Source organism: Gorilla gorilla, chromosome 8 (genome assembly GCF_029281585.2).
Source record: "Gorilla gorilla gorilla isolate KB3781 chromosome 8, NHGRI_mGorGor1-v2.1_pri, whole genome shotgun sequence".
NCBI lineage: Eukaryota > Metazoa > Chordata > Mammalia > Primates > Hominidae > Gorilla > Gorilla gorilla.
The window spans coordinates 23,671,059-23,695,626 of record NC_073232.2 but is presented as its reverse complement, the minus strand read 5'-3'; the positions used below and the strand labels follow the sequence as shown (position 1 = coordinate 23,695,626).

General features: G+C 42.0%; 1 protein-coding gene across 2 annotated transcripts in view; it reads left to right on the top strand.

The window, feature by feature from the left end:
• FAM107B (family with sequence similarity 107 member B) overlaps positions 1–24,568 on the top strand; it is a 254,614-nt gene that overhangs the window by 102,158 nt on the left and 127,888 nt on the right. For both annotated transcript variants that reach the window (XM_063709896.1, XM_063709897.1), the window contains exon 2: positions 2,822–2,879. In XM_063709896.1, coding sequence (XP_063565966.1) covers positions 2,822–2,879 — 58 coding nt within the window. The remainder of the gene's footprint in view (positions 1–2,821; positions 2,880–24,568) is intronic.

The following is a 24,568-nucleotide window of genomic DNA, read 5'->3' as shown; positions in this document are numbered from 1 at the left end:
TATAAAATAATTCCTCATGTTTTCGTTATATACTGTTCTGTCAGGCCTTGTGAAACAAGAAATGACTTACTGCATTTATTTGCTGTGTGATGGGGCTTTTCTGTTATGTACACATTCTTTGGTATACTATTAATTCATACCCACTTCTAATATGTAATTTTGGAGGCAATTTTCATTAAAATTTCTTACAACACATACATTTGAGATAATTGAACTGAGGCCTTATTTACCCAAATTGCTTATGCCAATACTATTCCATGGGTTTAAAAAGTAGGACACATTTTTAGAAATGGTCTCTGATGATGAATATTTGGAGATATTTTTGATCTCTGGAAAAACATTTGTTCCCAACACAGGTGAAATCAATTCACTTCTAAGTTGATAATTATGGCAATTTAATGAAACCAGTTTTTATGAATTAAGAAAGACATTTCTTTTTAAAAACATGTTTATTGATACATAGTATTTAGATATTCATGGGGTACTCTTGATTTTTTTTACATGCATAGAATGTGTGATGATCAAGTCAAGGCATTTAGGATATCCATTATGCAAGTATTTATGATTTCTATTTATTGGGAACATTTCAAGTTCTCTCTTCTAGCTACTTTGAAATATGCAATACATTGTTGTTAACTGTAGTCACCTTGCTCTGCTATGAACATTAGAATGTATTGCTTCTATCTAGCTGTATGTTTGTAACCATTAACCAACCTCTCTTCATTCCCCACACCGCACCCTTTCCTGACTCTGGTAACTATCATTCTACTTTCTATTTCCATGAGACCAATGTTTTTAGTTCCCACATATGACTAAGAACATGCAACAAGAATAAGAACATATGAGAAAGGCAAACAGATATTTATCTTTCCATGCCTAGCTTATTTCATTTAATGACTTCCGGTTTCATCCATGTTGCTGCAAATGACAGAGTTTCATTCTTTTTTTATGGCCAAATAGTATTCCATTGTGTATATTTACCACATTTTCTTTATTTATCCATTTATCTGGCGATGGATATTCGAGTTGATAGTTGATTCCATATCTTTGTGAATAGTGCTCAAATAAATATGGGCGTGCAGTTATCCCTTTGATATACTGATTTCCTTTGAAAAGGATGTTTCTTTCTTCCTTTTTTTTTTTTTTTTTTGACAGAGTCTTGCTCTGTGGCCCAGGCTGGAGTACAGTGGTGCAATCTCAGCTCACGGCAACCTCCACCTCCCAGGCTCAAGTGATTCTCCTGCCGCAGCCTCCCGAGTAGCTGGATTTACAGGCAGGCAAAACCACACCCAGCTCATTTTTTTGTATTTTTTGTAGAGATGGGGTTTCACCACATGGCCCAGGCTGGTGTTGAACTCCTGGGCTCAGGCAATCCACCTGCCTCGGCCTCCCAAAGTGCTAGGATTACAGGTGTCAGCCACCGCAACTGGCCTGGACCTTTCTTTATCTTACTACCTGAGCTCTAGAATCTGGTGGGTTCTAATCCAGGTGAGGTATTACCAAGAACTGGCAAACTCAGGGCAAATTTGAGAGAGTATTCCTATAATGAACAATACCAGTTTTTGAATTCAATTTTTTCACTCTGGTTATAGAATAGCCCCAGTTTTTATTTATGGAACCCTACACCCATATACTTTACTATGGTCTAGCATATCTTCTATTGGGCTAAATTCTTAGAAAGAACAAAGTAAGCACAGTAGCCTTCCTGCCAGGCTAGGAAGGAAGCTGAGTAGGTAACTTCCTGCAGTATAATTCAAGGGATGTTAGAAGGTATCCTGCCTAAAGGTTAAGATCCCACAGAAATAGCCCGTAGCAGACACTCATCAAATATTTGTTTAATGAAGGGAAAAACAAATAAATTAATTGGCGTAAAGTCATCTTGCAGGCAAAATTAGAAAAGGATCATTTAGATATTCCTCTTAATTTATCTCCCTCATTTCTAATGGGGTCTACTTTTATCAGTGTTACGGCAGTGACAACCATTGTCATTAAAGAATATCATACCAGGACTCAGACAAGAATGCGTACACCTATCTTCTTAGAGATAAAAATATAACTTTTTATATGGAACTTTCAAAAGTACATGAAATCAGTTCCTTGAGTGATGAAAAACAAAACATAATTCTCCTTGTTCAACCATGCTGGTGGCATTTCTATTTTATGAAAAACCTGGCCTGGTGTGGTGGCTCACGCCTGGAACCCCAGCACTTTGGGAGGCGAAGGCAGGCAGATGATGAGGTCAGGAGATCGAGACCATGCTGGCCAACATGGTGAAACCCCGTCTCTACTAAAAATACAAAAAATATCAGCCAGGCGTGGTGGTGCGTGCCTGTAATCCTAGCTACTTAGGAGGCTGAGGCAGAAGAATCACTTGAACCAGGGAGTTGGAGGTTGCAGTAAGCCGAGATCGTGCCACTGCACTCCAGCTTGGTGACAGAGTGAGACTCCACCAAAAAAAAAACAAAAAACAAAAAACAAACAAAAAAAACCCCATCACCATCATTTCTAAGTCACGGGTGCCTTCAAATATATTAGTCACAGGGGGCCCCTGGGTTGCACCACTCCAGGGACAACATGCATAGACACTACCATGTGAATAGCACCCTGGAGTTGTGTCGCCCAACGCCCCTGTAGTTACTCTACTTGGCATTTACTGTTGATTTGTAGTAGCTTGTCCAAAACCTCAGTTCTTTAAGGTGTGGTTTAAGTTTTTCAAGTGTTGATCTCATATTAATTAGTAGGCTTGCAAAAAGTATTGCCTTACATTAATGCATATTTTTACTTTCTCCCTGCTTTTCTGGTTTGTGGGGCTGGCGCTTAGGAAGAAGAATTTCGAGGAGAACCTAAATGCCTCGAGCTGGAGCGGAAAATGACACCAGGTAGAGTACATTCTGTGTGATTCCTTTTCCAGGCTGCTGTTGCTGACAGAAGTGCTTGGAGCATCCTAAGGCTTTTCAGATTGCAAAGGAAAACCTGTATGTTCCAAATGATTGGAAACATGACTAGAAATGTCACATGTGATGTATTCCAGGCACGACATCTGGACAATCTGGTTGTGATGCAGAAAATAGCTCGTTCTGTTCTTTGTCTTCTTTCTTTTATTGATTACAGTTCTTGATGAACAAACACTTGCAAAGAAGTAGATGATGATAATGATGAAAAAATTTCAAATTCAGTAACGCTAAACTAAGAAGTATCATTATTTACTGAAATATTTATGATTATCTTGGAAAACATTATTTAGATAAGTTTGCTGGGTTTTTTTTTATGTTTGCATATGGTCAAGTATGCAGCTTCGCTAAAGTGATTTATGCCACAATAGGACGCCCTAGGAGTTAATGTGGAAAGAAATAAATGACGAGTGAATTTATAACTTAGTTTATGACTGAGATCTGTAATGATAGTGAGATGTAATCGTCATAAAATAAACATTAGTTGAATGGGCCTAATAATAATGAAAGCTAAATCTTAATACTCTCAGCCTCTATTTACCAAAGGCTTTTAGTTTTAGTTTGGTGTTTTATGTGATTCGGTGTTAGAAGATGGCTCCAGACGTGTTTGCTGCTGGCAAAGGCTCATGTTCTTGTAATTTAATGGAAATTAGGGAGAAGAATTAAGAAATTGGAAGTGGTAATGAAAAGAGTATGCAAAGTGAGAGGAAAAGTAGCACCCTACTCTGGTATAGATGAAGGAGACAGAATGAGCAATTAATCAGCTCCACCCTTTCCCTCTATACCCATCCCCTCCCAAGTTCCCTGTACCCCCATCAATTACCAACGTTGCTTTAATTTAGTGCCTCTTCGTGAGACACTCTTCCCTTGCAGATCCTTGTACAGATGGCTCAGTTCAAATGTCCTGTCCCAGAGAAAATGTTCCCAACCATCTTGGCATTCTTCCAAATCACTCTTCATCCCATTACACATTTTTTTTTTCGTGATTCTCATTCCGTTCTGTTATGGTTTGGCTCTGTGTCCCCACCCAAATCTCACCTTGGATTGCAGTTCCCGTAATCCCCATGTGTTGTGGGAGGGACGCAGTAGGAGGTAATTTAATCATGAGGGCAGTTACCCTCATGCTGTTCTCATGATAGTGAGTGAGTTCTCATGAGATCTGATGGTTTTATAAGGGGCTGTTCCCACTTTACTCTGCACTTCTCCTTGCTACCGTCATGTGAAGAAGGACATGCTTCCTTCTGCTTCTGCCATGATTGTAAGTTTCCCAAGTCCTCCCTAGCCCTGCAGAACTGTGAGTCAATTAAACCTCTTTCCTTTTTAAATTGTCCAGTCTCTTGCAGTTCTTTATAGCAGCACGAGAATGGCCTAATACACAATCCAAAATAATCTTTCTGTTAATCTGTGGTTTATTACAATATTGTCTCTTAGAGAGCAGGGACATTACCAGTCTTATTTAATGGCATCCCTAGCACCTTGGACAGTGCCTGGTACATAGTAGTAATTCAGTAAATTTTTGTTAAGTGACTCCCTCATGTCCATTATGGGCAAGACACTCTCTTACTGTCTGTAGTGGGGGTATAGGTGGGGTAGGTTTGACATAGGCCAACACTATGCTATTTTAGATTTCTGCGATATAAAAAAAAATACGACATGGCACTTGCCCTCAAGACAACAAATTATGTTTGCAATATGAGAAATCATGTGAAGATATCTATATAATCAAAGTTCTGCAGGGAAAACTGAGGAAGGAGCAATTCAATTTGCATTGGGAAGCAGGATCAAACAAGGCCCCTTGGGGTTGATGATACTTGTAATGAAGATTGGAGTTTGAAAGCCTACTTTCATAATAGGGGCATAGTAGGGGCAGTGGTGGAGCTTACATATCATACCTTTGAAAATGACTCTGAGTACCACTTTTGCACATTTACCCTTGATCTTTCATTTCTCAGCCAGAGAAGAAGGCTGGGAGGATGGTCATTGCTGCATCAATGCAAATTCAGCCAACTCAAAGGCTTTGAATTTCCCAGCTGCTGTTATAAATGCTTTTATTTGCTCTCTTGGCATAGTGCCCACTATGTTCTGAGAACATTTGTTCACACACGTTGGGAGGGCATCATTACTCACTAAAGACTTTCTAAGAAATGAGATGACTTTACTGAGTTCTTTTATGACACCTCAGGGTGAGAAATTAGACATCCCATTCTGAAAAATCCTGCTAGGGTTCCCAGCTCCTTAGGCCCTCAGTTAGAGATTCAGCAAAGTGGTAAAGATTTCCCTCAATAAATGCATTTGGAGTTGGACACCTCCCTGAAAATAATTCTGCAGAAAAGAGCAAATGAAGTGTAGGTAGACATTTAGAATCCCAATTTTCTGTGATCAGCAGGTATGGTTTTACATTATTGACACAATAAAAGGCTTATTACTTTACCTTCTTCAAAAACACCTAAAAATGCTGTTGTCTAAGTGGAAATTTCAAGCAGAAAATGCAGTTTCTCATTATTTCTTAAAAATGCTTGGGTCCGCTGACTTTGGGGCTTGCTATAGAGCTCCTCTTCTTTATTCAGGATTTATTCCTAAATGTGTGTCTTTGCATTGCATCTTGCTTTGGGTGTACTTGTGTTTCTAGTTGTAGTTCATTCTATCCAGATCTCCTATATTGATTAACCATTCTTTAAAATCCTGTTAGGTGTAAGTTGTGTCTGCTAAATTATTTGAAAAGTATGAACATATACTATATTCATTCAAAAAACTTTTACTGAATGTCTACTGTGTGCTAGACATTGTAACAGGAATTATGCTATATAGTGAAGAATCTGAGAATGAGGAGGAGGATACATTCTGAGAAATGTGTCACTAGGCAATTTTGTCATTGTGTGAACATCATAGAGGGCACTTACACAAACCTAGATGGTATAACCTACTACACACTGAGGCTATATGATGTAGCCTATTGCTTCTAGGCTACAAACCTGTATGGCCTATTATTACACTGGATATTGTAGGCAATTATAACACAGTGGTAAGTATTTGTGTATCTAAACATATCTCACCATAAAAGAGGTACAGTAAAAAATACAGTAGTATAATCTTATGGGTCCACTGTTGTATATGTGGTTTGCTGTTAACCAAAACATTGTTACATGGCACATGACTGTATTTAGAGTGGTAAATGCAACAGACTTGACTCCATGCCTCATGGAATGTATGGAAAGTGAGAAATACAGCCATTAGACAAATAAAATGTGAGTTATAGAGAAATGGTAGCCTTTAAATAGTAAAATGTAAGTTTTAGAGAAAGCAGGATACTATGGAAGTCTTGCCTTCACAGAGCTTCAGTCAAATAGAGCCTTTAAAACATGAACACAGAGAGCTAGGAGAAAAGGCAGAATACAGCATGTGCTGAAACAGAGACATAAGTAGGGGGCCAGGGAGCACTAAGGAGGTGAAAGAAACCCAGGTGGAGGAATCCAGGAAGTTTTTCAAGAGAATGCACCATAAGAGCTGGGCCTTGAAGGATAGAGATGAAATTCACTTGTGAAGGGAGACACGTCAGCCAGGGTGTTTATAAAGCAAAACCCAGATACTGTAAATTGGATTCCAAGCGATACCTGCTTGGAGTTCAGCCCATTTTTTTTTTTTTTTTTTGGCTGATGATCTAATTCTTGGGCATCTGACACTTCATCCTGAGTTCTATAATTTGTATTAATATTTGTAGGAGCCACCCACGTGATAATGACAGACCAGTTAGGAGTGTGCTCTGTCTTTACCACCATTGTTACTGTCTTCTGCCCTCAGATAATTGTGTCTGTGTACATTGGAGGCCTTTCTTAGTAAGTGATTGAAAGATGGAACCTTAGTGCCTTTCCCGGAATCAGGTAGCATTTCCTTGTCACTCTGTGGATGTACTAGCTTCATGGATACATTAGCCCATTTATAAGAACTTCCTTTTAATGTGATGCATTGTGGTTTGCTGTCAATGGGTACCCCATTTCAGCAAGAGAAGTGCTGGGCAGATTCTGCAGGGAGATGAAGTTTACCGTCTACAGCCATACCGCCCTGAACGCGCCCAGTCTGATCTGATCTCGGAAGCTAAGCAGGGTTGGGCCTGGTTAGTACTTGGATGGGGGAGACGAAGTTTACCTTCTTTGCACACCTGCACTTTCTATGTTCCAAGCCTCCTCAGTGAGTGTATTAGTTGAGTTCTCTAGAGGGACAGAACTAATAGAATAGATGCATATATGAAGGGGAATTTATTGAGAAGTATAGACTCACATGATCACAAGGTGAGGTCCCCACAATAGACCTTCTGCAAGCTGAGGAACAAGGAAGCCAGTCTGAACCCAAAATCTCAAAAGTAGGGAAGCCAACAGTGCAGCCTTCAGTCTGTGGCCGAAGGCCTGGGAGCCCCTGGCAAACCACTGGTGTAAGGCCAAGAGTCCAAAAGCTGAAGAACTTGGAGTCTAATATTCAAGGGCAGGAAGCATCCAGCACGGGGGAAAGATGAAGACCGGAAGACTCAGCAAGTCTGCTCTTTCCTCTTTCTTCTTCCTGCTTTTATTCTAGCCATGCTGGCAGCTGACTAGATGGTACCCACCCAGATTGAGGGTGGGTCTGACTCTCCTAATCCACTGACTCAAACGTTAATCTCTGTTGGCAACCCCCTCACCAACACACCCAGAAACAATACTTTGCATCCATCAATCCAATCAAGTTGACACTCAATATTAACCATCACAGTGGGGTTCCCTCCTCTACACCTTCGCTTCCCAGTTTCTCTATCATCAGAAGGGCATGCACTCAGGCACATACACATTGGTACACTGTGTCACCTCTCTCAGCCTATTGGTATGTTAAGCCTCAGATCTACTTATGAAATGAGAAGATGTGTTGGTTATGAAAGGGATTTTAAACATCAACAAACAGGTAAAGAAGGACAGAGATCAACCTGGGCATCATGGTGAGACCAGTCTCTACAAAAAAATTAAAAAATTAGCTGGGCATGGTGGTGCATGCCTGTGGTCCCAGCTACTGGGGAGACTGATATGGGAGGATCACTTGAGCCCAGGTGGTCAGAGCTGCAATGAGCCATGATTGTGCCACTGCACTCCATCCTGGGTAACAGAGCGAGACCCTGTCTCCAAAAAAAAAAAGAAAAAAAAAAAAAGACAGGTCAGAGGTCAGATGAAGGGAGAATTGCCTCCAGCAGCAGTTACACAGCGTGGTTGGTCACTTTCTCCACCTGAGCATAGAAGGCCCTGAATGATGGGAGCAGTCAATGAAGACTCCGTTAGATTGTGTGCTCCCCAAAAGCAGGGATTATGTCTATTTAAAAGTGAGGTGAGGTTCTTTACTGCAAGGTGCCATTTTAAAGATGCGTTGCAATCCCTTCTATATAATATTCAATGCAAAAATAAAGAACATATAAAAAACTGAACCTGGGCTATGTTTATAACTCCACATAGGGAGAAGGAAGAATGAGGTAATGGTGATACATTGGGTGGAGACTCTGCAGAGGAAAATTTTCCGTACTTAAGAGTTCCTATGATGTGGTCAGGATGCTGTTCTGATAATAGAGACTAAAACAAAGATCCTTTACTAATAGTGACAAGGGAAAGGCCACAATGCCGCAGACAGAGAGAACTGCATGTCAGCGAGAAGGCACAATTTGAAGCCTCACTATGTGACTCTCTGAGGGTGAGCCAGTTATTCGAAGTTGCTGAGGACAGGGATAGTCACTGGTTTACCTGTTCTCACCTGGGCTTATGCCTCATTTCTCAGCAGCTGCCAAACCAAAATCATTCTTTTCCTGAACTAGTCAGAGTTCTCCAGAGAAACAGAACCACTGGGACATAGATATAGAAGGAGATTTATTATGAGGAATTGGCTCACATGATTTTGGAGGCTGAAAAATCCCACGATCTGCCCTCTACAGACTCGAGATCCAAGAGCCCCAGTGGTGAAATTCTAGTCCAAGTCCAAAGGTCTTAGAACCAGGAGAGCCAATGGTGTCAGTTCTGGAACAAGGGCAGGGAAGACTGATGTCCCAGCTCAAGCAGTCACACAGAAAGCAGAAGGAGTGAATTCCTCCCCCTTTCCCCTTTTGTTCTATTCGGACCCTCCACAGATTGGGTAATGGCCACCTACATTGGGGAGGGTGATCAGCTTCACTGAGTTTACTGATTTAGATGTTCATCTCATCTGGACACACTGTTTTGGACACATCCAGAAATAATGTTTAATTTGGGCACCCCTTAGCCCAGTCAATTTGACACAGAGAATCAACCATCACACTTTTTGGGTGAATTAGTCCGTTCTTGCATTGCTGTAAAGAACTACCTGAGACGGGATAATTTATAAAGAAAAGAGGTTTAATTGGAACACAGTTCTGCAGGCTGTACAGGAAGCATGGCTGGGAAGGCCTTGGGAAACTTACAATTATGGCGGAAGGTGAAGGGGAAGTAGGCAGGTCCTACATGGCTGGAGAAGGAGGAAGAGGGCGAAGTGGAAGGTGCTTCATACTTTTAAACAACCAGATCTAGTGAGAGCTCACTATCACAAGAACAGGGGAAAATCCACTCACATGATCCAGTCACCTCCCGCCAGGCCCCTCCTCCAACATTGGGGGTTACAATTTGACATGAGGTTTGGGGAAGGACACAAATCCAAACCTCATGACCTGGGTAGCATCTCTTTCCTTTTTGCCTTTCCATGGTATGTGTTCCTTTTCTAGAGCCTTCTATGGGTTGCTCTGCCTTTTTACTTTAGAAAGAAAGTTCTAGAATGAGGCTTCATTTACTCTCTTCTTATTCCACCAAATGGCTCTCAGAATAAGCCAAGCACCATGCACATATACCACATGCAATATACAAAAGCATTGGTATTGAATAAGATTCAATTGAACATTTGAACAATTTTAGCACGAAGACTCAGGTTTATAGGTGACATACAGAAACTACAGATCCTTCACTTACTAATTTTATTTGTAACCAAATGAGTAATTACATAGTACCACTTTTATAGAGAGAGGGAGATTAACAGTCTTTCAGAGGTGGCACATCTTGTCTTCATTCATTCATTCCCTTGTGGGCAGGGAGATGGATGAATGGGCCAGCCATGCTTTCTTGAGATAATTCTTTTTGAAAATAAGTTGCATTCTTTCTAGTGGCCATTTTTTTTTAAGTGAAATGTGTTTGAAAAATGTTGGCTTCAATTTGCCATTCCTCTTAAACCATGCATTGCTTTAGAAACAGGCCAGGTTTTTTTGAATGCTGAAACAACTTTCCAATAAGAAGACCTTGTGGAATCCTTATTCGCTTTTAGGTTGCACTCAACCTGTGCTGCCAGGGCCTCAAAGATTACACCACTTGGTCATACGAGGGGAGAATCCTGTAAGTTGGAGGCAGTTGGTTATGGTCAAAGGGTTTCATCAGAACACCCTCTTTTTGCTAAAGGTCACCTAGAACTGAGTGGAGCCCAGCACATTTTCGGAGTTGGCTGTGTCATCTGCATTTAGTCAAGTTTCATTTCCTGTGGTTTGTAGATTTCTTAAGTGTGAAGTAACAAACCCCAAACAGTTAAAATTCTTTACCTAAAAATGGATGAAATGAGAAAAAAAAATAAGTATTTTTGTAACTTCTGTGGGGAAGTGAGACTGGGGTTCCACTGAGCAGTTCCTTGCTGCTGCGCACATGAGGCCAGCCCCTCTGTGGGAAGGTCCATGACACTTGGAGTTCAGATCTCCTTGCTGGGCATCTTAGGAGGTGACAAAACGAGACCCATTTTCTGACAATTCAGACAAAGTGTCTGCTTTTACTTTCATGTCGTGGGAGAACAGTCAACAGTGCAGTTTCCACCAGAACCCACTATATCTCAGTCACACACCCCTCTTTTGTGCAAGAGTTGTTTATCTTCCATACAGATTTTTCTGAGTCTTTGGCCACAGATGAACAGAAAACCGTTGAGGTAGGAAGGTGAGAAAAAAAGAAGGGAAACTTATCCTGAGTTTGCTTTCTTTCCATTCCCTTAACCTTAGGGCAGACAGTTTTTTGTTTGTTTGTTTTGTTTTGTTTTGTTTTTTGTTTTGTTTTGTTTTGAGAAGGAGTTTCGCTCTTTCACCTAGGCTGGAGTGAAGTGGGGCAATCTCAGCTCACTGCAACCTCTGCCCTCTCCCCACCAGCAATTCTCCTGCCTCAGCCTCCGGAGGAGCTGGGACTACAGGTGCACGCCACCATGCCCGGCTAATTTTTGTATTTTCAGTAGAGACGGGGTTTTGCCATGTTGGTGAGGCTGGTCTCAAACTCCTGACCTTAGGTGATCCACCCACCTCAGCCTCCCAAAGTGCTAGGATTACAGGTGTGAGCCACCGTGCCCAGCCAGGGCAGACAGTTTGAGGGTTCATGGGAGGCCTTTTATTACAGAAAATGCTACTGGGGATAGTAGAGGACTTTTGGTGAAGACCTGGTCCCCAGACTCTTTATGGGACTTTTTGGTCTGCACAGCTCCTTCTGTTGGGTCTTTGTTTTCAGTGAGAGCTTCCTTGACCACTTTCTGCAAAACTGCAACCTTTCCTTCAACTCTTACTTCCTTGTTTGTTTTGGTTTTTGAAACCACTTGTCACTATCCACACATTATATAATTCACTTGCTTTTTGTCTGTCTTCCCCTTCTAGAAGGTAAGCATCATGAAGGCAGGAATGTTTGACCATTTTGTGTCCTGCTGCAAACATAATGAATGCCTAGGATGGAGCCTGACATATAGGAGGCACTCAGTGAATATTTATTAAATGGGGAACGAATACTTGCTCTTTTTAAACTTGCTGAAGCAAGTAGATGAATCAATCACTTCTTGGCCTTTTGGCTAAATCAAGTGAAGCAGATAAGTCAGAAACTGGAATTGCGTCTTTTTCTCTTTGTTTTCTGCCCCCAGCTCCTCGCACAATGCTTGGACTATGTAGGAACTGAAAAGTAATGGTTGTTTGACTAAAGTACGCATGCATGAATGAATGATTGAGTCTGGTTTACAACATGACTTTTGATGTAAAAACTGTTGTTTATTTGGGTACTTAACACATATAAAGCAAACCATGCTAATCCATGGAGAGTCAAAGAGGAGTCAGACATGGGTCAGACATGGGTCTTGCCTTCAAGATGCTAAATAGACTTCCTTTGTCCTGAGTTTACTTTCTTTCTGTTCCCTTAACCCTAGGACAGTCTGTGGGGTCACAGGAAGTCTTTTCTTAGGGGAAATGCTCCTGGGGGTTGTAGATGATGACTTTCAGTGAAGACCTGATCTCTAAACTCTTTTATGGGACTCAACTATCATAGCTTGTATTTTAGTCTAAAGAATCTCAACATTTTGTCTCTATTTCAAATAATAGTAATTGGATTTTCACTGTCGTATAAATTCTTCCCAAGAAATGAAGGTTAGCCAGGTGCTAATTACGCCTGTAATCCCAGCACTCTGGGGAGCCGAAGTGGGTGGATTGCTTGAGCCCAGGAGTTGGAGACCAGCTTGAGCAACATGACAAAACCCCAACCTACAAAAAAAGAGAAAACATTAGCTGGGTGTGGTGGTGTGTGACTGCAGTCCCAGCTACTTGGGAGGCTGAGGTAGGAGGATCTCTTGAGTCTGGGCTGCCAAGGCTGCAGTGAGCTGGGATTGCGCCACTGCACTCCAGTCTGGGCGACAGAGTGAGACCAGCCTCAAAAAAAAGGAAAAAAAAAAGTGAAGGTGGCAACGCGCTTGTTGCTGGAGGTTTATTAGAGGAACATAGACATGAAAGTCATACAATCCCTGTTCCAAGAACTTAAAACACCAGTGAACAAGAGGCCATGGGCTGTAATATATATTAACAAAGAGAAAATGTTTCTAGAACTCATTTATAAATCTTGCATTATTAAGTGTAAGTAGGAGAAATTTGGTTGGTTTTCCATCTAGGTTCTAGATTTATTTCCACATGCTAAGTCTGTGGAAATTGCCCTAGAATCCAAGGAGATGTTTCTCTGGTGACCAGGGGTAGGGGTGGAGATTTGGGGCTGGAGGTGTCCGTCTTTGGGAGGGTAAGGCCAGCAATGGTATGCTCCGAGTCTGAAGTGAAGGGAGACTTCCTGGCCTGCCTATTTCAAGATGTGCCAATCTGCGTCCAGTCCTCTGCCATTTTGCCTTGAGAAGGTGTCAGGCTAATGAGATAGGATTTCCAAGTACAAAGCACCCTCCTAGGCAGAATCTGTTAAGTGGTGTTACCACTCAGGGTTTGGAAACCCTGTCATTCATCCTCCTCAGAGTCACTGGAGAGCCGTCTGTGCTTTCCCCTCTCTACATGGGCAGAGGGCAAATTGCTTCCAGATTTTTCTGTTTAGGAAATTTAACAGACCATTTATTGTTCATAAATGGGAAAACACAAAAATACCTAAAATGAGGGTTTGATTTAGTCCTCTTTATTCAAGGTAAGCCTGATGTGGTGTTGATGGACTGGGCACATGTGCCTTAAAGGGGAGCTGAACTGCACCTGTGCAGCAAGCTGTTTAGCCTTGACATTGTGCTCACATGCCCATGGGACACCTCAGTAGTCTAGTGAGTATTACCTATTCTTCTCCATCCAATCCTATGTCCTCTTAACACAGTGGGCATGGAGGCATGGAACTTTCCAGAAGTTTGCCCAGGTTGTAAGGTGAACCAGTTACCGGTTACCAGGAATGAAATTTTCAGTGTGCACAAATTGGAGCAGAATTGCCTAATTTTTTGTGTGTGCTGCAAGATGCGTTTCTACACTCTTTCACTTTCTTTTAATATTTTCTTATTTGTTTGTTTAAAATTTAATGTTGGCCCTTTGTAAAAATTTCTTAGAGAAGGAGAAATTCTGAAGGTGACATTAACATCCAAAATCGGAAGTAAAGTGAAGATCTTTAACTGTTTCCATCCTGGAGGAATCTCTCTACCCACTTCTTACTTCTCACTTCCTTCCCCCACATTGGAATAAAAAGATGAACTTGTATTGCGTGCCAGGAACCCGAATGTCCAATCACTTGTCTCCTTGGAGTGCACCTCTCCTTCCATTCTGATGACATGGAAGGTGGAAATTGTCATCTAGAAATTTCAACCGGTGGTCACAAAGGTTCCCAAGAGAGAAAATCCAAAGTTTTCAAATCTCAAAGATGGTTATTGTTGGCATTGTTTTTGCAATTTACCCATGTTTTCCTGAAAACCTTCAAATGAAGTGAAATTTTGGCCCTGGAAGTTCCCTGTGAAGTCAGCCTCTTTATGGCCCCCCATGCCCCACACTCTGGTTCGGAGTGGTGTAAGAGCCACCTTACCTTGCTCTACTCCTCAGTGTTTCCTGGTAAATCAGTTGCTGCTCCAGAATTTGTATCTAGGAGGAGCACAGGGGCCAGAACAGGTTGAAAAGACATTAAAGGACTTGTCCTAAAGTCGTTCCTGCACAGCACTTTATGGAAGATGAGAAAATATCAATTGTTTATATCAACGATGGGGAGGAGGAGCTGATGAAGTTGGAGTGCATGGCCGACACTCAGCACCCAGCCCCTCTCCCCTTGCCCTTCACTTCAGTGCCTGTGACCCCACTTCTGGCACCTGCATGCCTCTCTGTAAAGGCTTCCTCTTACCCCAGAACCTGCCTCAAGCCCCTGAGGAGTAATTGTCACCCAATCCCTGATCAGACTTTGTGAATAAATACCGCAGCTCACTTACCCTGGGGTAGGTAGCTGTGGAGCTGGCTCCCAGGGATCCCCAGGAGGGTTAAGCCTCAGTCCCTACAGGAGTAGCCAGCTGCATAAATCCTGTGGTGGCTGCTTTCCCTCCCCTGTCCCAGCTTCCCACCTCTCCTCCTGTTCCCTTCACATATGAACTGCTTCTCCCTGAATCCCTGTCTCAGGGTCTGCTTCTAAGGGAACCTGAACTAAGAGAGGGTCCCTTGGCACAGTCACTGTGTTGAACACAACCATAACATATTTTAAAACATTTGTGCCAGCTACTCGGGAGGCTGCGGCAGGAGAATCGCTTGAACCTGGGAGGCGGAGATTGCAGTGGGCCAAGATTGCGCCACTGCACTCCAGCGTAGGTGACAGAGCAAGACTCCGTCACAAAACAAAACCAAACAAAATATTTGTGAGGCTGAGATAGAAAAAAAAGAAAAGAAAACCCTATCAAAAATAATTAAAACACTAAATGTAAACTATCTTCTTTGACTACTTACTACTGCTATGGTTTGGGTATTTGTCCCCTCCAAATCTCATGTTGAAATTTGATCCCCAGTGTTGGAGGAGGGGATTAAAGGGAGGCGTTTTGGTCATAAGTGCAGATCCTTCTTCATGAATGGCTTAGTGTCAATCTTGATGGATTGAGGGAGCTCTCACCCTTATTTCCAATGAGATCTGATGGTTAAAGAATCTGGCACCTCGTTCTCTCTCTCTTGCATCCTCTCTTGCCATGTAATCTCTGCACATGCCAGCTCCCCTTTTGCCTCAGATGCTGGTGCCATGCTTGTACAGCCTGTAGAACCATGAGTCAAATCAACCTCTTTCCTTTATGAATTACCCAGCCTCAGGTATTTCTTTATAGCAACGCAGAATGAACTGAGACACTACCCCACAGACTGGTTAAAATGGTAGCATTCTCAAGCTTCTTAAAATTCCTTTTCTGAACACAGTTCTCTGACCTTTTCTGAACACAGTGTTCTATGCATCCACTGAGGGGCATTTAATGATTTTAATGATTAGTAAAAGGGAACGGGATTTTTTCACCTTGAAGTTGACTATCGCAAAGCATATCTACTTAGTTACTGCTGTATTTCAACTCAACATGAACATGCTTATTTGAGCGTAAGAATGGATTTAAATCATAAAATCATTTACTTTTGAATTACCCTATGTGGGCCAAAATACTTGGATTAAATGCTGTTTGTTTCTGTGCAAAATGGAATACATAATCAGATATTTTGTTTTGAGGCTTAAACAACAGCTAAGAAAAGAGTCTTAAACGAAACTAGCTAAGATCACCTCTGATTTCTTATCCTTCACCACAGAGAGATGATGAGAGCAAGAGATAATAAAATGCAGCAGCAATATGTTACTAAAGACCTTTCTCCAGTGAATTATGGCTTTCACTAATGAATTAATGCATAGCTGTAATTAATAATTAGGGTTAATATGCGGTCTATATTCCACACAGATATTCAGAAAATAGGAAGTAATTCTGAAGACCCGAAAGGTTATTTCAACTGCTTATGACTGATGTTACAACCAGAGCAAACTCAGCTGTAGATGTGTTTTTGTGGCTTGCAAATTTTTTGAAAATTGGTTGCCAATGTTTAAAAACTGGAAAATTTCATGTAAAAATCTAGGTTCCAATTTCTCTTGAGAAATTGTAAGAACTAGCCAAACCAGGCCTGCATTCCTAAGCAGTGGAAAAAAAAAAAAAATCAACTGGAGTTGCCTTTTTAGCTGGTACCTCCCTATCCTGCCTGGCCCCTGCAGGCATTTGGGGTTTAAATGCCAGGCTTATGACGTTAGAAGAAATGTGAGATAAAAGGAAGAAACACAAACAAATAATAAACCTTACAGTTTTCAGGCAAGAAGAAACTCTTCCTTGCATATTTACAGTTGTGTGGACAGTGTTGTGTTTTTGCTTGTTTGTCAGAAATCTCTTCCTTGGCTGTGGTCTGAGGAGCAGGTAAGATCGTGTGGGGTCATTGCTATGGAAACAGGAGAAAACACTAGCCTCAAGCTTGTGGCCGTTACCTCACCCAGTGATCTTTACACAATTCCCTGAAGTTTCCCGCAGTTACATTTTACTGTGTATAAGAGGCTAATACTATACTTTTTAGGGGCATTTGTGTGATTTCAGTAATGAATAATTACAAAATATTTTGCAACTGTGCATTGCCACCAGGAAATGGAACCACATGGATGACTGTGGCTGCACAGCTAGAAATAACAGTTCTAGCTTGCACCATGATGGCACAGGTGCTTAGAGGTCTCAGGAAAAGTTCCCGAACCATGGGCTTTTCTCCCAGAGCTCTTCCTTGAAAGGGGAACTGAGAGGCCACTGTGTGCTCCTGAAGGCTGGAGTGAAGAACAGCTTCTGTTCTTGCTCAGCAAAGCTGGTGATGTGAAATTGCCTTTGAGAGCATTTGCCCGCCTGGCTGTGTGCCTGGCACCTTTTAGATAGATTTTGATCAGCATAACTCCAGTGTGCATGGTGATCATGGAAATTTTCAGCTTTCTTCTCCAAGGAGAAACTGATAAAAAGAACAAACTGCCCTTGGCTTTTTCTGAGCCATGGAAACAGAACAGTTCTAAGACTCAAAATGTCAGGGCACATTTTGCGAAAGCCTGATCCTAGTATTTGGCCTTAATTGTAAATACCGTGGCAGTGGACCATTAGGTCACAAGTGTAATTTGTCCATGTGTTCATTAAACATTTATGGAGCCTTCTCTCTACTCAGGGATTGCGAGTTTTGCCTTCTTGGTTTTGTGTTCAGCCAAGGCCAGTTATGACGCTCAACCCTGATGGCCATGTTTCTAGAAGTCCATGCATCACATTTTTTTCTGTGCCTGAATTCGTTTCATGACTGCTATGCTGCAAGTGGGCTCACAGTATGTGGTTTCTCCCAACAACCTGAAAGGGCTTAAAGAAAATGGATAATTGCATTAACTCCTTCGGATGACTATAACTTTCTCAGCTTCCTACCAATTCTAATCCATTGGTGGTGTCCTGAGTTAATCTGGTCCAGCTGCGGTATTTGATTTTAGCACATTCAGGGGCGTATTATCTTAATTGGTCTTTTCTCATAACTGAACACAAAACGTCTGGTATCCACGCTACCCTTGATACTATGGCAATAACAATGCTAACATTTTCTAAGTAGTGTTCTTGCAATGCATAACGTGCCATGCTAAGTGCTTTACATGGATTTTTTACTTAATCCTCTTAACAGCCCTAGAAAGTAGTACTATATTTTCTCCCCTTTGCAGGTAAGAAAACTCAAGCTTTAAAAGTTAATTTAACCAAGGTCGCATGGCAAGAAAGAGCTGGAGCCAGGACTCACTCCAGGCCTGGTTGTGTCCAAACCCCTGTACTTTTCGTTATTTCCGCAGCTCTGCAAAAACCAATACGTATCTGGACAGAGTTGAGAATTTCTCTCTATAGTGAGAGGGTTGATTTTGTATCTTTCTGACTTAGTGAGTTTATCAGCAGGGATCTGGGATCTGGTGCTCTTTAGAAAGCCTAACCCTCCTGGTTTCTGTCAGGAAGGAGCTCTGCAGGAGGGTGAGCTCATGGAATTTTCCATGTGCATAGAAAGTCATGCTTTGATTGAGATGAAGTATAGAAATAAGAGTCACTGCTTTTTTTTTTTTTAACATTTGAAGTTGAATATCTATGTTTTAAATCTGACTTAACTCCATCAAAACATTATGTTTAACTCTGGTAGAATCAAAGACAACAAACATCCCTTGAACTTGGCCCTTCTCTCCAACTGTACAACTTCTGTTTATGGTGCTACCCTCCATCCTGGCTTCAAGCTTCAAGGTCATGTTGGATTCCTTCTTTCCACTTCACCTCTATATGAATCTTATTGAGTTCCTTTGCTGTATTTCTCATACATATTCCAAATTTTCCAGTCTTGGTATCACACTCTGGTTTGGGTTATTATTCTCTTACACCCAAACCATTTTCATTATCTCCTAACTTGTCTTTCTGTGTCCAGGCTTTACCTGTTCTTATAAACCCTACACACCGTCAGATTATCTATTCGCCTATTAAAATCCCACCTAGACTTGAGGGTGCAAGTCAAATTCTACAGTCTCAAGGAAGTCATTAAGTACCTACAAAAAAGTAATCTCTCCAGTCCCCTTCTTATGGCTCATAATTTACGGTTATGTGTGGATATATCTGTTTTGTTTTGTTTTTTGAGACGGGGTTTCGCTCTTGTTGCACAGGCTGGGGTGCAATGGCGCGATCTCAGCTCACTGCAACCTCTGCTTCCCAGGTTCAAGCAATTTTGCCTCAGCCTCCTGAGTAGCTGGGATTACAGGCATGCACCACCACGCCTGGCTCATTTTGTATTTTTAGTAGTGACGGGGTCTCTCCATGTTGGTCAGGCTGGCCTCGAACTCCCAACCTCAGGTGATCTGCCCGCCTCGGCCTCCCAAAGTGCTGGGATTATAGGCGTGAGCCACTGCGCCCAGCCATGTGTGGATATATCTTATCCACACATGGCAGAGATGGCCAGATGTTTATCCAATATTCATATTCTTTAGCCAGAGAATCCTAATATTGTCAAGTGCAGTTATAGCCCAAGCTCTAAAACAATATTTCCCAGCCTCCTTATAGATAGGACTGGCCAATGATATACTAGCTAAAGTTGTCAAGTGGTGTCTTAATTTGGTTCCCCCAGAAGTAGACCCTGAGACAAGGATTCTAGTACAGCTTGCTTAATTTGGAGGTTGTCTCAGGAAGCGTCATTAGTAGAAAGAGGCCAATACAGCATTGCTTATTAGGAAGAGTATCATTTTTGGTGACTGGAGTTTCATCCTACTGGGGAACTCTGGGATGTAGCTCAGACGCTAGAAGTTTCCTTCACTATCATTAACACTTAACACTGAACTTATCCTAAAATTGGAGTAGAGTGCATTGTAAGCATAAGAGCAAGGGAATATGGTTGAGTTTTTAAAAAATATTATTTTTACTTTTACTGTGAGCATATACGACTTCTTGAAATTTAGTGATATAACAAAATAGAAAAAAGCTAATGATTTAATGCTGTGTAGAAAGAAGTAGGATATAAAAATGTTTACCATAACTGTAAGTACAGAACACAACAACTGATGCATAGTTTTATGGAATGGAGAAACTAAACCAGAATGCTCAAAGCAGTTGCTCACCTTTGCAGTCCTGGCTCGCTCGTAGCACAATACATAAGCAATAAGTATTTGTTACTCTTAAATAAGTATTGAGAGGCCGGGTGCGGTGGCTCATGCCTGTAATCCCAGCACTTTGGGAGGCCAGGGTGGGAGGATTACCTCAGGTCAGGAGTTTGAGACCAGCCTGGCCAACATGGTGAAACCCCATCTCTACTTAAAATACAAAAATGAGCCAGGCATGGTGGTGGTACCTGTAATCCCAGCTACTAGGGAAGCTGAGGTGGGAGAATTGCTTGAACCTGGGAGGCAGATCATCATGCCACTGCACTCCTGCATTCCAGCCTGGGTGACAGAGCAAGACTCCATCTCAATGGCAAAAGAAAAAAAAAATCAGAGTTAAGAATGAATTCGTTTATTTTCCAAATTTTCTGTAATGAGCTTATATAACCTTCCTAATGAAAAAAAAAAACTGTATGCGAATAAGACTGATTTTACAACCCAAAACAATAATGTAGGTGAAGAGGCTTTCATGCTTTTGCTAGGAAGACTTCAAATGTAGCATTGACAAAAGTGGGGCTTCTGGAAAGCTTCCTCCAGGGAGCACATCCTTCCTCCTTCTTCCTATCTGGGACATTGACAGGATATTATGGCAGCCACCTGGGACCAGGTGTTGACCCAAGAGATGAAACCATGTGTTAAGGATACTGGAGGAAACGCACAGGACATGCCTGCATCTCTGATGACTGAAGAGCAGCAATACTAACTCTGCACTGACTGCCCACTGGCCCTCATTATGTGTAACAGTCAAACAATGTGCCAATGAAAAGAGTCAAACTCTATAAAAAATTTGAAGAGATGTATTCCGAGCCAAATATGAGTGACCGTGGCCTGTGACACAGCCCCAGGAGATCCTAAGAACATGTGCCCAGGTGGTCAGACTACAGCTTGGTTTTATACACTTTAAGGAAACATAAGACATAAATTAATACAGGTAAGATGTACATTGGTTCAGTCTGGAAAAGGTGGGACAACTCGAAGTGGGGGGGGTGTCAAGGTCACAGGTGGATTCAAAGATTTTCTGATTGGCAAGTGGTTGAAAGTGTTAAGTGATTATCTAAAGATGTGGAATCAATAGAAGGGAGTGTCTGGGTTAAGATAAGAAGTTGTGGAGACTAAGGTTCTTATTATGTAGATGAAGCCTCCAGATAGCAGGCTTCAGAGAGACTGGATGGTAAATGTTTCTTAACAGACTTTAAAAGGTGCCAGACTCTTAGTTAATTCTCTCCTAGATCAGAAAAAAGACCTGGAAAGGAAAGGGAATTCTCTATAAAACATAGGTTTTCCCCACAAGAGACAGCTTTGCAGTGCCATTTCAAAATGTGTCAAAGAAATGTATTTTGGGATAAAATATCTTGATTTCTTTCAGGTCCTGCTGTCTGTCATGTTGTTATCTTATTGCTACGCAGAGTCTGTTTTGTCAGTCTTATGGTCTCTGTTTTAATGCTAATGTTAGTCAGCAGTGCCTGAATTCCAAAGGGAGCAATATAAACTGAGGCATGTCTGATCATGCATTCCCATCATGGCCTGAACTGGTGTGCTTATTTTAGAATGCCCTTGGCCAAGAGGAGAGGTCCATTCAGTTGGTTGTGGGGCTTAGAATTTTATATTTGGCTTACGAATGAAACCTACCATGTTGTTTATACTGCCATTGTGTTACCATTATTTGTAGACAAACCTCATCCTCGTTTGTGTTTCTAAGACCAGGAAGCTTCTTTAGGGGAATTGTCTCTGTGTCTTTTTTAATCTCTATGATAGCACCCATGCAGTGCACATAGAACCAAGTCCTCGATAAATATTTGTGGAATGAAGAAGTTGAATTAAACCAACTTGGAGAATGGTGTGGAAAGTACTGGGCTAGATGACGTGGGTTCTGAAGATGAAGAGAACAGTATCTCATTCTCAAAGAACTGATAGTAAAATTGCATGTGGGTTGTGGGTGTGTCACTGTTTGCCACCGACGCACCTGGGTGGGGTCAGGCAGAAGGTGCCTGTCCTCTGTGTCTCAATAAAACACAAGATGCCCATTCACTTCTGGTTTTCTCCTGGTATCATTGGATCTTCGGTGTCTGCTGGAAAAGCTGGGCTTTTCCCAGTGTTACCATGACGTCTGAGCTTTGAGAGCTGTTTCTTTTCCCCTCGGAGCCTGAGAGAGATTATTCCAGTGATATCTGAATAGCTTGAGTTCGCTGGGTATGAACACAGAGGAAGTGGTTCCCTAGCAACAGGCTCCTCTGAAAGCCTCTTAGCACTCAGTACTTCTCCGGGCTTTTTGTTTCCCCTCGTCCATGCTGCCTGTCAGCAAATGGCCAGAGTGATTGCACCTGCTCCAAATTAGGGCCGGTCAGTTCGACCCCAGCAGTTCGGTTTTACTAAGTCAAAGGGCTCTGTTCCTCTTTCAGTCAAGCTTCCTTGTGAGGCCTGGGGCCTATTTTGCTCCTGGTTAGACCATAATTACCTCAGATCACACTTCCTTCTTTGTTGTCTAGATTTTGACCAGAAATGGAAAATACCGAAGTGACTGAGATCATTTTAATTGAATTAGTAAAAGAATACTTTTTTTTTTTGGCACGTCTTTTCAAATATGCTAAACCTCTTAAGAAAATGTTTTATATCGCCTTTTTTTTCCACTAAAAATGAATTCTCACTCCATTTTTTCAGTTTCTCCACAGAAGACTTAACAAATTCTGCCTTCCTTAACTGTGTCAGCATCTCAATACATATTTGAATATATGAGTTGGTTGGGGCAATATTAGAAGGTGTTTACTGCATTGCCTTGGCATCTGAAGACAGCCCTTACTGAGGACATTGGTCATTGGTACAGACCATGGCATATAACTCTGAGATGAGTCCAGAATTGTTGACTGCAAATGCCTTGTTTCATTTTCAAACAGCAATCCATATTACTGTTTGAATTAGCAATCTTTTTTTTTTTTTTGAGATGGAGTCTAACTTTGTCACCCAGGTTGGAGTGCAATGGCATGATCTTGGCTCCTCTGCAACCTCTGCCTCCCAGGTTCAAGTGATTCCTCCTGCCTCAGCCTCCCGAGTAGCTGGGATTACAGTCACCCACCACCACGCCTGGCTAATTTTTTTGTACTTTTTTTAGTAGAGACGGGGTTTCACCATGTTGGTCAGGCTGGTCTCAAACTCCTGACCTCAAGTGATCCGCCCACCTTGGCCTCCCAAAGTGCTAGGATTACAGGTGTGAGCCACTGCACCCGGCCTGAATTAGCAATTTTACAGGAGATGGTTATACGTCTCTGCCTACCAGTTGGTTAGTATCGATTTGTAGCACTGAAAATCTGGCCAAGACTGTGGTGATGAATGACAGCATACAACTAAATTATAATTGAGCCTCACAGCTCCCAGAATTCTCCTTGTCTGTACCTTTTAAAGTATTTTCTTTCCTTCATTCATTCAACTAACAAATATTTGTAATTATAATTGAGTGTCTGCTATGTGGAAGACTTTCTGTGGGAAAAACATGAATGGCCCATCTTAGGAAGATCTCCATTTAAAAGAGGAGAAAATGGAGCCAGGCACGGTGGCTCACGCTTGTAATCCCAGCACTTTGGGAGGCCGAGGCGGGCGGATCACGAGGTCAGGAGATCAAGACTATCCTGGCTAACACGGTGAAACCCCGTCTCTACTAAAAATACAAAAAAATTAGCCAGGCCTGGTGGTGGGTGCCTATAGTCCCAGCTACTTGGGAGACTGAGGCAGGAGAATGGCGTGAATCCAGGAGGCAGAGCTTGCAGTGAGCAGAGATTGTGCCACTACACTCCAGCCTGGTTGATAGAGTGAGACTCCGTCTCAAAAAAAACGGAGAAAATGGAAGGTAAATCAGTACAACCTCAGTGGAAAACAGTATGGCGAGCTCTCAAGGAACCAAGAGTAGATCTACTATTTGACCCAGCAGTCCCACTGCTGGGTACCCACCCAAAGGAAAAGAAGTCATTATATCAACACCTTGCACTCATATGTGCATTGCAGCACAATTCACAATTGCAAAGACATGCAATCAGCCTAAGTGCCCGTCAAGCAATGAGTGGATAAAGAAAATGTGGCATATATATACTATGGAATACGCCTCAGCTATAAAAAAGAATAAATGTCTTTTGCGCAACTTTGATGGAGCTGGAGGCCATTATCCTAAGTGAAGTAACTCAGGAATGGAAAACCAAATACTGCATGTTCTCACTCAAAAATGGGAGCTAAGCAATGGGCATACAGAGTGGTACAGTGGACACTGGAGACTCAGGAGGAGGGAGGGTGGAGGGGGGTGAGGGATGAAAAATTCCCTATTAGGTACAATGTACACTATTCGGGTGACAGGTACACTAAAGGCCCAGACTCCCTCACTATATAATTCATCTATGTCACCGAAAACCACTTGTACCTATAAAGCTATTGAAATAAAAAAAAATTTTTTTTAAGTGGGTAAGATGCATACACATGTAACTAATGACTGTCAAGCAAGATCACAGCCTAAAGAAAGATAAGCCATGCATTACGGACAATCTGTTTAATCACCTATCACCTCTTCCCCGAGAGGACACTGGTGGAGTTTTAGGGTAACCCACTTTGCAGAGTGGTCAACCGGAGAGGAGGGAGGAGAGCTGAGAAGGTTGTGTCTGTTCTGCAGATAAATCGAGGGCTTGTTTCCAACACTAT